The sequence below is a fragment of the Ovis aries genome, chromosome 18 (assembly GCF_016772045.2).
Source record: "Ovis aries strain OAR_USU_Benz2616 breed Rambouillet chromosome 18, ARS-UI_Ramb_v3.0, whole genome shotgun sequence".
NCBI classification, from domain to species: domain Eukaryota; kingdom Metazoa; phylum Chordata; class Mammalia; order Artiodactyla; family Bovidae; genus Ovis; species Ovis aries.
Genome location: NC_056071.1, coordinates 28,405,141 through 28,421,473, shown reverse-complemented (window position 1 = coordinate 28,421,473; position 16,333 = coordinate 28,405,141). Strand labels below are relative to the sequence as shown.

At 50.6% G+C, this 16,333-nt stretch overlaps 1 protein-coding gene across 3 annotated transcripts in view; it reads left to right on the top strand.

The window, feature by feature from the left end:
- The window catches only part of ACSBG1 (acyl-CoA synthetase bubblegum family member 1), a 67,027-nt gene that overhangs the window by 14,686 nt on the left and 36,008 nt on the right, over positions 1 to 16,333 (top strand). For 2 of the 3 annotated variants that reach the window (XM_012098628.4, XM_060401692.1), the window contains exon 2: positions 12,451 to 12,551. In XM_012098628.4, the coding sequence (XP_011954018.3) occupies positions 12,451 to 12,551 (101 nt within the window). Of the gene's footprint in view, positions 1 to 1,876; positions 1,973 to 12,450; positions 12,552 to 16,333 lie in introns of all 3 variants that reach the window. The other variant, XM_060401693.1, reaches the window with a different exon arrangement.

Below are 16,333 nucleotides of genomic sequence, written 5' to 3'. Positions count from 1 at the left end.
GTTTAAGCTCTTGCATTTAAGTCTTTGATACATTTCAAATTAATTTTTTGTGTATGGTGTGAGGAAAGTGTCCAACTTTATTCCTTTGCACATGGATATTGAGTCGCCCCAGTACCACTTGTTGAAAAGAATACTTCCCACATTGAATTGTCATGGCACCCTTGTTGAGAATCAGTTCAGTCGCTCAGTCGTGTCTGACTCTTTGTGACCCCATGGACTGTAGCACGCCAGGCCTCCCTGTCTATCACTAGCTCCCCGAGTTTACTCAAACCCATGTCCATTGTGTCGGTGATGCCATCCAACCATCTCATCCTCTGTCGTCCCCTTCTCCTCCCGCCCTCAGTCTTTCCCAGCATCAAGGTCTCTTCAAATGAGTCAGCTCTTTATATCAGATAGCCGAAGTATTCAAGTTTCAGCTTCAACATCAGTCCTCCCAATGAATATTCAGGACTGATTTCCTTTCGGATGGACTGGTTGGATCTCCTTGCTGTCCAGGGGACTCTCAAGAGTCTTCTCCAACACCACAGTTCAAAAGTATCAATTCTTCAGCACTCAGCTTTCTTTACGGTCCAACTCTCACATCCATACATGAGTCCTGGAAAACCTGTAGCCTTGACTAGACAGACCTTTGTTGGCAAGTAATATCTCTGCTTTTTAATATGCTTTCTAGGTTGGTCATAACTTTCCTTCCAAGGAGTAAGCGTCTTTTAATTTCATGGCTGAAATCACCATCTGCAGTGATTTTGGAGCCCCCCAAAATAAAGTCTGCCACTGTTTCCACTGTTTCCCCATCTATTTGCCATGAAGTGATGGGACTGGATGCCATGATCTTAGTTCTCTGAATGTTGAGTTTTAAGCCAACTTTTTCACTCTCCTCTTTCACTTTCATCAAGAGGCTCTTTAGTTCTTCTTCATTTTCTGCAATAAGGGTGGTATCATCTGCATATCTGTGGTTATTGACATTTCTCCCGGAAATCTTGATTCCAGCTTGTTGAGAATCAATTGACTATAAATGTGAAGGTTGATTTCTGGATTCTGTACTCTATTGCACTTATCTGTATGTCTGTTTTACGCCAGTACACCTTTATCCTGATTATTGAAGGACACACTGTGCGTGCGTGCTCCGTTGCTTCAGTCGTGTCTGACTCTTTGTGAACCTATGGACTATAGCCTGCCAGTCTCCTCTGTCCATAGGGTTTTCCTGGCAAGAATCCTGGAGTGGGTTGCCATTCCCTCCTCCAAGGGATCTTCCCCACTCAGGGACTGAAACTGCGTCTCCTGCATTGCAAGCAGATTCTTTACTGCTGAGCCACCATGGAAGCAGGACACTGTAGGTTTATAGTATGTTTTGAAATCAAGAAGTGTGGATCCTCCAACTTGTTCTTTTTCAAGATTATTTTGTCTATCTGGGTCTTTTGAAATCTCATAGTAATTTTATACCAGTTTGTTAATTTCTGCAAAAAAAAAAAAAAAAACCAGCTAGGATTTTGATAGGGATTATGTTGACCTGTAGATCAATTTGGGATCTACAATATCAAGTCTCTTGATCTTGAGATGCCTTTGCATTTACTTAGCTTTTTGTCATCTTCTTTCAGCAATGTTTTGTTCTGTTCAATTAAAAAATCTTTTTCTCTCTGCTCTTTGGATTGAATAATTTCTATTATTCTGTCTTAAGGAGAATGAACTTTCAGGTATATGAACTTTTCAATCTGCTGTCAAACTCATCTGGTAAATTTCTCATTTCAGAGATTGTATTTTTCTTATACTTTCTGTTTTTATGTTGTGATTTTCCATCAGTTCATCAGTTGTATCATTTTTTTCTTTAAATTATTGAACTGTTAGTAACCATTTTAAAGTCTTTGTATGCTTATTCCAGGGCTTCCCAGATGGCTCAGTGGTAAAGAATCTGCTCGCCAGTGCAAGAGACTCAGGAGACTTGGGTTCAATCCCTGGGTCGGGAAGATCCCCTTGGGTAAGAAATGGCAACCCACTCCAGTATTCTTGCCTGAGAAATTCCTGGACAGAGAAGCCTGGTGGGCTATAGTCCATAGGGTCGCAAAGGGTCAGACAGGGCTGGGCAACTGAGCATGCACTCATGCTTATTCCAGCTTTGTGTCATGCCTGAGTATGTTTCTATTGGCTATTTCCTCCCATTGATTTTGGCCCACATTTCCTGATTTTTCAGATGTCTGATCATTTTTTATTACATGTTGGATATTGTAATGACATGTCAGGAGTATATTGATTTGAAGAATTTCAGATTACATGTGCATTAAACTAGTGTCTCAACCACAGTGCTCTGCCCTCCTGAGTCAGTTTCTCCTACCAAAGCCCATATTGCTGAAGTGTGTGGAGAGGAATAAGGAGCCTCAGAGAGCCTCACTCAATTTTAGGCAGTGCACATTATGGTTCATAACATAAAATCTGGAGCCAGATTGCCTAGATTTGAATCCCAACCATTCTAGTTACAAGCTCTGCAGACTTTAGCAAGTTGCTTCATTTCTCTCTGCTTCATTTGCCTCTTTCATGGGGATTATAATTTAGTACCTGCTTTCTAAGATTGTTGAAATAAGTAAATGTGTTGACACGTATGACATTATTGGAACAGGGTCTGGCACATACTAATTGTTCAGTAAGTATTAGTTCTCACTGTTAGTAAAGTGAAATGATGTTCTCCTAGGAGATCAGTCTCCTGCGTCCACATTGCACAACACCCTTGCCTGCCATGCTCACAGATGTCTCGTGTGTGTGTAGGCCATATATGTGTCTGTCTCCTTCATGCCCATCTTTAGACCGTGGGTTCCTCCAGGACAGGGACTAAGTCTGGGAGCCAATATCCATAAGCTGCAAGGGCACAACACCCCTGTTGGCAGAAGTCTAAACCCCAACCTTGCCCCTATCCTGACACCATGAAGTTTCTCTGGCTAAGAACTGGTCCAGAACCTGAAAAATGGCAGTGTTCTTCCTTCCTCTCATCTCCTTAGTAGAAACGTGGAAAACTACCTCTCATCAGAGCTGGAATTTAGAGACCATCCCTTGTACCCCTTCATTTTATAGATGGACTAACTGAAGCCATAACAGGAGAAAAAGTGTAACGCAAAGTCAGACTTGCAGGTCTTCAAATAAAAACGGCGAGTGATGGGAGATGGCAAACTTCTTTGCTGTGTGTCAGAATTGTGTTAACTCCAAGTTTCACACTGCCCTCCCAGTTATGATGCAAAACACCAGTTGACAGTTCTCTCTGTCAGTCATCAATACAACAGGAGAAAATGGTTTGAGGATTTAAACCTTGCTTCTACCCCCAAATTTTTCAAAATTTTGGAGGAAGGGTGTAATAAAAACGTCTAAAGATGAATGCTCGGGAGTGGGAGTTCACAGGACCATGGGACGTCCACCTTTCTACACCTCACTTACTTTGGCCCCTGCCCCTCACACTCAAATCACCCAGCAGGCCTGAAACTATCAAGTCCAGCCTGTTAACAGCATAAACACTGAAGCTGCCCAAGTTTGCATCCTACTCTGCTAACCAAAAGACCTTTGGCAAGTTACGTAATCTCCGTGTACCTCAGTTTCCTCATCTGTAAAGTGAGGATAGTGATAGGAGCTGTTGAGCTGTTGATAGTGATTGGGTTGTTGAGAGGACTGAATGTGTCAATATATGTATAAGGTGCACAGAACCCTGCCTGGCACACAGTTAGTAGTGCAAACGTGTTGATTATTAGCCATTACTAACATTATTCTTGCCTTGTTCTCCCCAGCTTTTCAGGCCTTGGAGTCCAGAAACACCCAGTCCTGTATCCTTGTCCTTGCCTGGCACAGCAGAATTCCAGCCCAGACATCCAAATTACCAGTCATAGACAGAAAACTGGAAAGCCCTCTGCCTGTGACTTGCCTGGGGAAACTGAGTCCCAGAGAGGACCAGGGACTTTCCCAAGGTTATCCAACTGAGGTGGAATTTGAACTAGAATCCATGTGTCCCAGTGTCCAGGGACCTGTCTAGGGCATAACCAGACTCCTCCTAGGCCATGCAGAGGACCTTGGTGTGACTGTAGGCTGTGTGATTGGCTTGAGAAGGTTAAGCATTCAGTGCTGCAGATTGGGTTAGAAGTCGGCTGACTGGTGGGATGCCCACATCCACCATGGCAGGAGCCAAGATGAAGCTGAGACAAGCCTTTGGCCTCTCAGCAAGCACTCCTGTTAGGCAAAGATGGAGGAGAAACACTGATCCTCCTTGCACTGGGGATAAGTCACAGTCAAGGGCCCTGGGTGCCTGCCCCGAATATGTTCCTTCTGATGGACCTGGCAAGATATGTCTTGGGCCACTCCTGCCCTGCCCTCACCCTTTCTGAGAAACCGTGTGTCCCCAGAAGATCTCTGCCTTGGATGAGTTCCCTCTGTGGGCTGGGGTCCCAGGCCTGGGGATGGTTCACAGCCTGAGTCTGTGACACTTGGACACTCTCCTGTCTGCGCCAGCTTCCTCTGCTCCACCACTGCCTGGGGCACTTGTCCTCTGCCTCATGTTAAGTAAACCTTCACCCCTGTCCAACTTTCCTCCTTCAATTTTCTTGTATCCTTACCCCAGCCTGGTCTGGTGACCCCACAGTGACCTTGAAAGCATCTTTACTTATTAACTGTCAATTCCATCATCTCTAAGACTTTGAGGCAGGGGCCAGGCTCTGCCTTTGAGACAAGGGCTCGCCTCTGCCCAAAGTCTCCCAGTAATGTCTGCAGAGGAGGTACTCAGTAATTATAGTAAGAAGGAGGAGCCTCCTGGAGCTGGCAGTCATGGGGCAGGCAGAGAGCATTTCCAACTCTGAGAATATGGGCTTAAGACTTTTATTTCATAGTAGACAATTCGGTTTAAAAAAGTAACACCCAGCCTCTAAACGTTAAGTGCTCTGGGATGGACACAGCCAGCATGGCTCCAGCAAGAAGCATTAGAGCTGGGGGTCCTTCCCAAAGGGCTTCCTGGAGGAGGAGGGGTCTGAAGAACAGTAGGAAACATCTGCCAGGGAAGGCAAGCTTGCAGCTTTTGAGAGGGGATAGAAAGGGATGATGACACATTTCCCAAGTCCTCCTGCCTAGAATAAGCCCATTTGCCCAGCCTCCTCATCAGTTTGGAAACTCTGCATTTAGAGGAGTTGTCAAGCTGCCTGGGAGGAGCTGAGGGATCTGTGCATGCATTCCTGCTAGCCCCCCAAAGTGAGGACATTTCTCCAGTGCCAACCCCAGTGCCCCCAGTGACCCCCAGTGACCCCCCAGTGACCCCCAGTGCCAACTCCAACATCAATGCTCTATCCTCACCAGGAAAGTGGGAGGAAGAGGAAAAAAGTGGGGCAACCCACACTCGCTTTAGGACAGAGGAAGGATCCGCATTTCTTTCTGGGGTTCACTGGGGTTGGGGTGTATGGATTTCCAAAGCACCCTGGGTGCCCTGAGACTGCAAGAGCATTTGGGCACATTGATAGGGGTGAGCGGAGGGCTTCCAGCAAGTTCTCAAAGGGACTCCTGACCCATGAGAGGCTCAGGGGCAGCACCCCAGACCTGAATTGTCAGGTACCCCGAAGTGGTAGTGGGCGAGGATCACTGTTAAGAAAAAAACTGTTAAGAAATTGGAATTTGAAAGGGGAGAATTCTCTTGAAGTTGGTGTGCTGGTAGTGACATGCCAGCTTAGTGTAGCAATCCGGGAGTCAACTGCCATCTGAGTGGGTGGAGAGCCTTGGAATAACCCCTGCCCCATCCTGCTGTGGTGCCCTGCACCTGAGCCTTCAGTTTAGGGCTTGTTTAAATTTTCCCCTAACACCCAGTGGCCTCTGTTTTTTCACCTCTTTCAACACCTTCTCACCCCAGAGGCAATTGGCAGGTGACAACTCAGGTGGGAAGGGGATTTGGGGTTGGAAGGTGAAATAGCACAGTGACTGGCAGGGGCATTTCCAGAGAGCAGGGCCCAGGTTTTAGAAGATGCAGATATAATGCCACAAACCCGAGTCTCTGGAATGAGGTGGAAGTGGTGAGGGTATTAGAGGACAAAGGGCAACGTGCAGAGATACTGTTTCCATGGAAGAGGGGCTCTCTAGAGGCAATGTGAGATGGAGCTGTCAGCCGAGTTTTATGATGCAAATAATGGTCAAATTCAGCTTACATGGTGTCCTGGTTTCAAAGTCAGTTATGGAAAGCTGGATTTCAAATGACATCTCTGCCTCTTGCTGGGCGTGTGACATCGAACATGTCTAAAGCTCTCAGGTAGCATTGACATATACACCATCATTTGTAAAATATATGGTTGGTGGAAAGTTGCTGTATAGCAAAGGACAGCCTGGTGCTCTGTGATGACCTAGAGGGGTAGGAGGGAGGTTTAAGAGGAAAGGAATATATGGAACCTTTCCCTTCTCCAAGCGATCTTCCTAACCCAGGGATCGAACCCAGGTATCCCACATTACAGGCTTATTCTTTACCAGCTGAGCCACAGAGAAGCCCATGTATATATACAATTATTTTTGTGTGTGTGTGTGTATATATATATATAATTATGACTGATTCACGTTGCTGTGCGGCAGAAACCAACACAACATTGGAAAGCAATTATCCTCCCATTTAAAAAAGGGGGGAGATAAAAGAGGAAGGATAAAAAAATAAAGTAAAGCTCTCTGGGCCTCTCACCTGGAAAATGGCACCATTAATCCACATTGGGCTGTTGCAAGATACGAAGAGCCAACACAAATAAAACACTTGGTGCAATATGTGTATTTACTAAAGAAAAGTTTGAAAAAACAAGCAAAAAGAAGGTCAGGTTGCCTGCCTAACCCCTGGGGCCAGCACCAGCTCCAGGCAGAAAGCCCTGCAGCAGGAACAGTGTTTTCCTGCGTCTGCCAAGGATGACAGACAACACACCCACTGGCATCTGCAGGCTCCTCCCTCGCTTCCCGCCCCTTTTTATGTGAGCCTCACAGGTGGGCAGCAAGGACCTGTACCAGGTAGGTCAGAGGTATCTGTGGCCACACCTCACCGGCAGTGCCAGGGCAGACTGGGGCGGGTCCCCATGCCCGCCCAGCCCCACTGCCTCATCACCTGGGACCAGGGACCCTGAAGCACTGGCTCCCACACCTACGATGCCTTAGCTGAAGGAGCACAGCGAATGCTGTGCCCTGTGCCTACCAGCCCCAAAGAGGAAGGTGAGCACCCTGTGGCAGCCAGACCCTCCCTGGAGGTACACAGTCCATCACTGTAAGTCCTCGGTGGGAGTCTTCCGGCTGGGAATTAGGGATCGCAGGAGAGATGCCAGGGCAGCCTTATCTTTGAGATGAGACAGGCAGGTCAGGCCAACTAAAGAGCGGTATGGAGTGCGGGGTCTGCTGTGCGGGGCAGCAGGGAAGCCAGTAGGAAGTGTCCGCTGTCAAGAGCTCCAGCTGTGCAGAGGGACCAATCTGTGCGCCCAGGACCGTGGGATCAGAAGGAGGCACAGCTCCCCTCCCTGCTCGGGAGGTTTTAGGATTTGGGGAAGTACTGGGACAATGCCCTCAACTGAAAATATCTTGCAGCACATAGAAGACAGGTTCTCCCTTTGCCCCCAGGACAGAGAGAGGTGAGAACCAGAACAAGAAAGGGATGGGAAAAAGTGGTGGTGGTGGTGGTGGTGGTGGTGGTAGGGGTTTACTAACAGTTGGCAGGAGTCAGGAGGCTGGGAATCTGATGTGTTTGCTCATCCTGGTAACTGATTGGCCCTGGGGCCCAAGGCAGCTACCTGCTGCGAGGCTGTGTCATTCCCAATGTGATCAGAGCATGCGGGCTTAGGTGATGGTGAATTACAGACAGGTACTGAGGCCAGGAACCAGTGAGTCATGCCCTGGAAGGAGGGCAGTCGCCCCAGACCCGGCCAAGCCACAGGGTGACTCCCTCTGTGTCTCTGTTGCAGGGCGGTTTGGAGGTGCTGGGCCTCTCTGGGGCTGATGCGGCTCTCCCAGGGGACGCCTGAACAGGCTCTCTGAGGTTCTCGTTCTCTCCGGGGTGAGCTTGCAGGGTGTGGCCACCTCTCGGGGACCATGCTAGAGGCACTCCTGCTCAGGTCTGCCAGCTCCATCCTGAGGACCGTGTAAGGAACAAGGATCCTACCCTCCTCCCACCTCCTGGCTCCCACACTGCCTTCCAGCAAGGAGAGTTCTTGGGCTCGGCAGGGTACCTGGACCCCCAAACTTGGATTGGGACTTTTCACCCTATTTAGTAACCCTCCTAATCTCACCAAAGAATTTCCTCCTACTTATTCACCAAAAGATTTGTGAGAGCCTAAGCATTACACGTATCCTGTTATCCTCACAATAGCCATAGGATTTAGGCAGAAAACTTGAGTCTCAGAGAGGTACATAACTTGTCAAAGGTTGTACAACAAGTAAAGTGACTTGAACCCAGGCAGGCCAACTCTGGTAAATCGTAGTGCTCTATTGTTTCAAGAAAGCATTTAGGGAGTACTTACTGCATACAGAGCAGAGTGCTAAATGGGAAGAAAGGGCAACAGAAACAAATAGGAGCTGGATCTCCATCCATGAGGGGTTCATATGGAAAATGAAGGCTCCCCTTGACTTAAATGTCACACACATAGTGATGACTTGAGAAGGATTATATCCAACCAACATTTACTGAGCTCCAACTGCCTGCCAGAGAGCACTTAGGGCCAGAGGACAGGGTCGAATCAGGCATGACCCCTGCTCTCAAGAAGCTTCCCAAGCTACGGGTGGCCTTCAAAGCCCAAACCCGTGTATTTGAGGGCTACAAGGGTGAGAGGGCGTTGGGGATCATCCAGGAGGGCTTCCCCGAAGGAGGAGCTGAAGGAAGCTATTGGCAGCCTCTGTCTTTAAATGATTCCCATCAGATCTTCTGGAAAGTTAGGAGGAGGAAGTAGAGCCAGTTCAGGGAAAGGAGAGTGCAAGCCCTCCCAGACGCCTCTGCTTACCTCCCACACCGCAAAATATACCTGGTCGTACGTGACCTCCAAGTGTTTCTTGCTCTCAGTGCTACTACTGGGCAGATGCTGCAGGAGTTTCTGCTTCTGTGAAAGTGAGTAAGGCAAGGTGCTCACAGTCCTTGTGTGTGAACCGGGGCTGACAGCAGTTTGCATCCTTGTGCTAAGTCGCCTCAGTCACGTCCAGCTTTGCGACCACATGGCCCATAGCCCACCAGGCTCCTCTGTCCATGGAATTCTCCAGGCGAGAATACTGGAGTGGGTTGCTGTGCGCCTCCTCCGGGATCTTTCCGAATCAGGGATTGAACCCACATCTCTTATGTTTCCTGCATTGGTAGGCAAGTTCTTTACCGCCAACGCCACTTTTGCTTCCTCATCAGGGATCCTTTTCGGATTTTCCTTTCTCCTAGGAATGGAAAAGCAGAGGCAAGTCAGTGCCCTTGGGCTGTTCCCTCATCATCACTGTCATTCTGCTACTTAGGAAATTTCTCCTGTGACGCTGAGCCAAGTTCTGGAGTGCCATGTTCCAGGTGTTAGTAGAAGATTCCAGAATGACAGGAATACTGTGTTCCTCACCTTTGACAGGCTCCACAGGTTGACTTTATAATATTCACACTTCCCCTGTCACAATGATTTGCCAGCCACTTGGAGAAGGAAATGGCAATTCACTCCAGCACTCTTGCCTGGAAAATCCCATGGACGGAGGAACCTGATAGGCTACAGTCCATGGGGTCGCAAAGAGTCGGACACGACTGAGCGACTTCACTTTCACTTGTGATTTCTGGAAAAGCAGCAAGAATCAGAAGGGGCCCAAATTGCTCTTGAGGAGTCAAAACAGAAGGGATTTCTCCCCAGATCTCTTTTCTTTGAGGAAAACATTATAAATTTCACGTTGGAAGCCATCTCCTCTGACTTAACAATTCTAACGAGCTTGGCTATTTTCTGTACTAGTCTGCTACCAAAAAAAACCCCGCAGGGTAGGAGGGAGGTGAGCCACTGGAGGCCAGCGCAGTGATAGCGGCACGAAGTGACCACTAGTGACGCAGGTGAGGATTAAAGACTAAAGACAACCATGGCCAGCAGCGGCCCGAGGGGCAGCAGCCACCTCAGGAAAGGACAGATGGCCCTCCACGCCCTGCAGTTTGACTCACTTCTGTGTTACAAGCCAAACCGGTAGATTTTGTTACTAGTATGACCCTGGGTGAGCAGGAAAAAGTCATAGGAAGGTCAGCACATTCTCTTTCAGTCGATGGGCAAGGGTGCCCTCCCCTTAAGGGGACTAAATCTTGAAGGTTTGAGCCAAGTGGCAGAGTACTCTTTACTCATTTGGATAATTAGATTTTGGCCTTGTCTTAAGCATCCAATATTCTTCAGGCCCTTAGAGGGCTGAGTATGACCCTCCGTGGGCCATCCTCAAGGGGTTCTTGTCCCACCAAGTACAGGCAGGGGGACAGTATCCACCCTCTCCTTGAGGGAAGGAAAGCACAGGACACGGGAGAGGAGAGGACAGCAAAGGCGACTGACTGAGTCCCAAGAGGCTTGCTGCTGCAATGGGCAGGGGCAGACGCTTCCCAAAAGGCCCTCACAGGAAGTTGCTTCCTACTGTCTCTCCTCCCCATAGACTGAAGAAGGTTCTAATCTGATGGTTAGGCTTGGCCCTTGGCTTCCTGAGGTGTCCTTTCATTTAGTGTTTGTTTAGCTATTTTAAAACCAGAACCAGTTTACGTAAATTTGATTAGGTGGCAGAAACGCTGCCTGTACCTTTTGATGGTGGGGATTTAAAAACAAGCTTGTTTGAGAGGCAGCAGTTAAGATGGTGGGAGATTATAGCCAACGATGGGACCCAGCGGGTGTTTCAAAAGTTGATCACTTTAAGCAGGCAGCCCTATCTTTTGAGGGTAGGGACCAAGATAGAGCAGGGATGTTATACTGAGTTCACGGGATACCATCCTCCACCCCCAGTGGAACCGTCAGTGTGGGACCCTCAGCCTAGCTGGGTGTGTGTCCCCCAGCTTGCCCTGTAATTGCCTGAGCCCAGAGCTCAGGGGTCATTTGGTGACATCACAGTCTTCTTCGTCCCAAAGTGGAGGCAGCTTTTACTCAACGACCCAAGAGAGTAGTGGCAGTGCCCAGTGATCCAAAGTCACAGGACATGTCTTATGGTTTTCAGAAGCCTCTGTTTTCCTCTGCTGGCACAACAGGCCTCATCCCAGAAGCACGCTTTTCAATCCTTCTGGTAGCCTCCTGGAGCAGGTTACCATAGCAACAGAAGGGCTGCTCCAGCCCTGTGGCCCAGCCTTGCTCACAAAGTTCCCGAGAAGGGGACCAGCCTGGCACCCCACTCCTTATCTCCCTCCTCCTCACCCTCCCCCTTTCAAAACCTCATGATGTCTTTTGCTTTCAAACCTATCTCAGGTTTTTAAACAGACTACCGTCAGGTGGGCCTGAGTGTGTTCGTAAACTCAGTTTGAACCTGCGGTACCAGCAAGAAGTAAGACCGAATGTGAAAAGCAGGTAACTGAGCCAGGTGCTTGGGAACTGGGCAGGGATGGGACCAGCTCCACCCTCTCAGACAGGTGAGACTCTGAAGCCAGGGTCCTGCCTCAGGGCTGCCAAGACCAGCTGCACAGGTTACACACTGCTCAACTCCAGGCTCTGTTTATATAGCCTATCACTGTGACACTCGTCCCCAGAGGTGAGTAATGCTATAGCCTTGTTTGTCCCTGAGGTGTGCTGAACTCCATCTGCTCATCCACCCAGAAGGTTGAGGTCTGGCCAGATTCCTCTGAGGAGGAATCATGCGGAGCAGCAGTGAGGCTGAGTATATAGCAGAGGCCCAGTAACCCCGTGGGCTGTGTTGACCACAAGAGGATTCATTGTGCGGGGCCACCAAGCCTTGAAGGCAAGGGATCTAGACCAGGAGTGAAGACAGATGGCAAGAGCCCCAGGTTTCCCTGGTCCTGTACTTCTCCTTTCCTCAGGGAATGGGCCCAGGGCACCCTCACAGACACCACTGGGAAGAGGGCCTCATCTGGGGGCCAGCTTAGGAGCCAGGAGAGCTGTAGGAATGTCCTCAGCTCTGCATGAGTTTCTAAGAACGGCTGCTCTCAGTGCCTGAGGGCTGGTGGGTGTGGGAGTGAGGGACTTGGAGGCACCTCCCAACCCTCAAACCTTGCATGCCCAACTCCAAGCCTTTCCCTGTCCAGATGGGGACACTGAGCCCAGAGAGAGTCATGTGCTTTCCCAGAGTCACACAGCAAATTAGAGTAGAGCAGGGCTTGATTTTTCTTTCTACTGAGCCCTTAGAAACTGAAGGGAGAGCGTGGCACGGGGGTGAGGTTAACTCCTGCAAATAGTAAGGTCTTGTCCTCCGAGCCCCCTAGGATGCAGCGATGCCAGTGTCACCCCCAGGGGTGCTTGACGCATTCTGGGCCAGCATCCAGAGCCCAGGCCAGCCTGTCATCTTTTAACAATTGTTTTCCCCTTACCCCTCCAGCTCCCTGACTGATGGGCAGACACTCTCCAAAGAGCCCCTAAGCCATGCTCTCAAACTCTCGACCCCAGAGAAGGTGAAAGATGCCCAGCTGAATCCTCCAGGTGAGCTGGCTGGGAGGCTGCCGGGCAGGACTGGGGGGGGGGGGGCGGGCAGGGATGCAGATGTACTGGGAGTGCTGGGGGCGGGTAACAGAGCACTACGAAGCAACCCAGGTGACCCACAGGACAAAACCTGGGGGGACAGGCCAGGTAGAAACACTGATCTCCACGTCCCCAGGGACCCCACTACGTCCCTTCTCCTTCCACGGCCATTAGGGCCAAGCTTGATGGAAGGCGGTGGGAGGAAGGTTTTTCTCTTTAGCAAGGTTGGGAAGAAGAGAGGTCAGCGATGGAAAGACACCTGGGGCCTCATTCGGTGCACGTGTTGGGTACCTGGGATCTCGGCTTGGGGTTGGTAAAGGAGAAGAGGAGGCCCCGATAAACAAGGCCTTGGAGTTTCCAAGTGGGTTGAGGCAGTTTCTTGCTGGGCCAAGGGGCAGGCTGGCCGGCTGGCACTGGCAGAGTTGTTTTTGAAGCTTTGGGAGGCCACATGCTCTTCTAATGACGTTCACTTCCAGATAATTGCACCTTGAGGGAGGCATTTACTCTGGAGAGTCATCAAAATGATAGTAACAACATGGCTTTTGTTCACTTTTATTGGCTGTACAACGATATTGTAACAACAATGGAAGTTTAAAAAAATGGAAGTGACTGGTGCCCAGGGGAGCTGGTCACTGCCTCCCCGGTTCTGAGATGTCCTTGGGACAGTCCATTGTTGCCATCGTGTCTCCGGTCTGTGTCAGCTGCTCTGGGAGATGAGATCCCTCAGAGGTGCTGGTTTTCTCAGAGCTTTCCCAGCTTCCTCCAAGAGAAGCCAGGGTTAGGGATAGGTCCCTGAGCCCCCCCTGGCTCCCTCGGGGGTTTGGGTGGGAGCTAGTCAGGGAGATAGCAAGTTGACTTTTAGGTGGTTGAGTATTTTGTAGGATGATCTCCAACGTGGGTACGCCTGGTGTCTTCAGACAGGGATTGTGGGTTTAGGAGTAGCAGGTGGTAGCATTTGAAGTGGCGGCTGGGGAGGCCAGTTCTAAGGGTCCCCGAATGGGGCAGTAAAAGAGGCCAGAATCAGGGATAGGAGGAAGGGGAAGAGGACTGGGGCCTTTATTCCAAGGTCTCTTCCCTCAGCTTTTCTTCTGACCTGGGTTTCCTGGGGAGAGGACAGGCCTGGTGTGAGGGCAGGGACAGAATCAGGACCTCTCTGCTCTGCCACAAACACGGCATGGACTGGAGGCAGAAACTGGGCCCAGATCACCATGCTCCTTGTTGGTGAGGAAGCTGAGACCGAAGAGGTGGTGACGCCAGCCCAGGGCTCTGGATACCCCACTTCCCCGCTGCCTGGTGACCTGGAGACCAAATGCCACTCCCCTCACCCTGGTGGGGCTCGCAGCCACCCTCTTCCAAGCTGGGTGTCTCGGAGTGGCCTTGGCAGGGATCTGGCCTGTAATGTGTACTTTCCTGGACTCTGCCTCTCTGCTCTTCCTCAGAGAGGAAGAAACACTGGGACCAAGGAAAGGATTGACTGATTTCTTCTTCTTCTTTCTTTTATTTGACTGCTCTGGGTCTTAGTGGTGGCATGTGGAATCTAATTCCCCAACCAGGGATTGAACCCGGGGCCCCTGCAGTGAGAGAGCGGAGTCTTAGTCCCTGGACCTTCAGGGAGGCCCCAGATTGACTGATTTTTGAAGGGAAGCATTAGAAAGGCACCAAGAGAGCCCAGGATAGGGGCCAGCTGGGCCCAGGCAACTCCAGCATCTCGTCCTGGGATCCAGGGCGGCTGGCTGACTTGCTGTGTCTCACCTCTGGCAGGTCCCATTGGCTTGCTCAGGCTTGCTTTCCTGACTAGATAATTCTGTCTCCACAGTGCTCACACAGCAGCCATTAGCACCTGGGGAATGTGCACAGAAAAGCCCTGGAGCTCAGAAGTCTTGGCTGTGGGTGATGGCTTTGGTGTTTTGCAACTTGAAGGGCAGGAAGGGAGCTAAAGTGGTGCAAGCTCAGTGTCCTCAGAGCACTCGGTGCCCAGAGTGTTTCCAAGGAGGAACGAGTAATCTCCAACCCCGCTGGCTGTAATCGCTTAACCTGAATTAGTACCTGGCAGCCCTGCAGCAGTAGGGCAAAGAGACTAAGCAGATTTCAAACAGGTGGGTAGGGAATCCCAGAGAGGGTCCCATCAGCGAGGGCTGGCAGCCAGGGGCCAGGCCAGAGTGAGGTGGGGGCAAGTTACCAGCTTTAACGGAGGGATGGGGAAGGAGTAGGAGTAGGGGAGGCAGCAAGTCCATTCAGATTTGCCAGGACTTCCAAAAGCTGTGGGGACAGCCAGGCTGGGGGTACATCTGGACTCCCCATCCTTTGTTCAGGGCTAGGCTGCTGGGGACACTGAGATGGACAGGTTTCTTTCCTGCCCTCCAAGAACTCCTAGTCTGAGGGCAGACAGGCTCTGGGTGAAGGACACACTGAGGCTGAAGAAGGAAGGCGTGCTATTTAGGAACTGGGTGATCAGGGTGGACTTCCTGGATGAGGACAATTTCTAGCTGGTCTCAGACTTTTAAACTCCCCTTAGGCCTAGGCCTGAGCTGAGTGGTCTGCCCTTTGGAGTTTAGCATCTAGAGCTGGGGATTAGGAGACAGGGACAATCTGGGAGGGACTGAGGCAGCTTCTCAGCACAGTTGCCCAAGGGACCCCAGGCACAGGGTCCAAGAACAGTGCCAAGCTGGCCTCATTGACTCCCACAGACCTGGCCCATGGGTCATGCTCTGCTCAACTCCATCTCATGCAGCCTCCAGGGTTTTGAAGTATGGAGGGGGAGGCTCTGGAATGCAGCTGAACTAAGATCCAGATTCACCACGGCTTGAGTGCCCACTGGGTGCCAGTCTGGCCCTGGGTGTTAGTTTCACAATTCCCCAGAGACTCCAAGAGGCCAGCCTCTGTGTGGAAGAGGATACTGGAGCAGCCACACATGGGGAGGGGCCTCAAACTGCCATTTCCATAAAACTGAGAAAAAGCAACTATCTGCACCAAAGCCTGTTAGGAAGAAGCTTTCAGGGGATTATGAGATGGGTTAAATACCCACACATCTGCCCGCTGTTAATAAAAGCAGCTTTTGCTAGGCTCAGTGCCTGGCTTCCTGGGTGGTGCTAGTGGTAAAGAACTCACCTGCCAGTGCAGGAGACTAAGAGAAGCAGGTTCAAGCCCTGGGTTGGGAAGACCCCCTGGAGACTGGAATGGCAACCCACTCCAGCATTCCTGCCTGGAGAGTCCCATGGACAGAGGAGCCCGACAGACTACAGTGCACAGGGTCACAGAGTTGGGCACGACTGAGGCCACTTGGCACAGGCTCCGTGTTAAGGGACTGGCTTGCGTTCTCTCATCTTCTCTTCCTGGCAGCAGTAGGGTAGGCACTTCTGTCGGTCGCACTTGGTAGGAAACTGAGCTCAGAGAGGTTCCGTGATTTTTCTCAGAGTCACATCTGGTCTTAAAGTCAGAACTGGCACAGCCCTCTTTGGGACTGTTTAGGTGAGGTCTGCTCCCCTCCTGCACACCCTGGCCAGCCCTTGTCTCCTAACTGCGGAGCTGCAGCCTCTCTGGGGAGCTCTTGGAACCTTGCCTGCAGGATTCAGTGTTCACCTGAGTCTCCTCAAGTTCCCAAGGGGCTGGGAGGTCCTTGAGCTGTGCTCCGCCGGCTGGGCTCTGAGCAGCCCAGATGGCTGTTCTCCCGGGAACAGCCCCACTGTGTCAGGCTGCAGAGCTGCGAGGATCTGACCTCCATACAAAGGCAGCCTTGTGCTGAA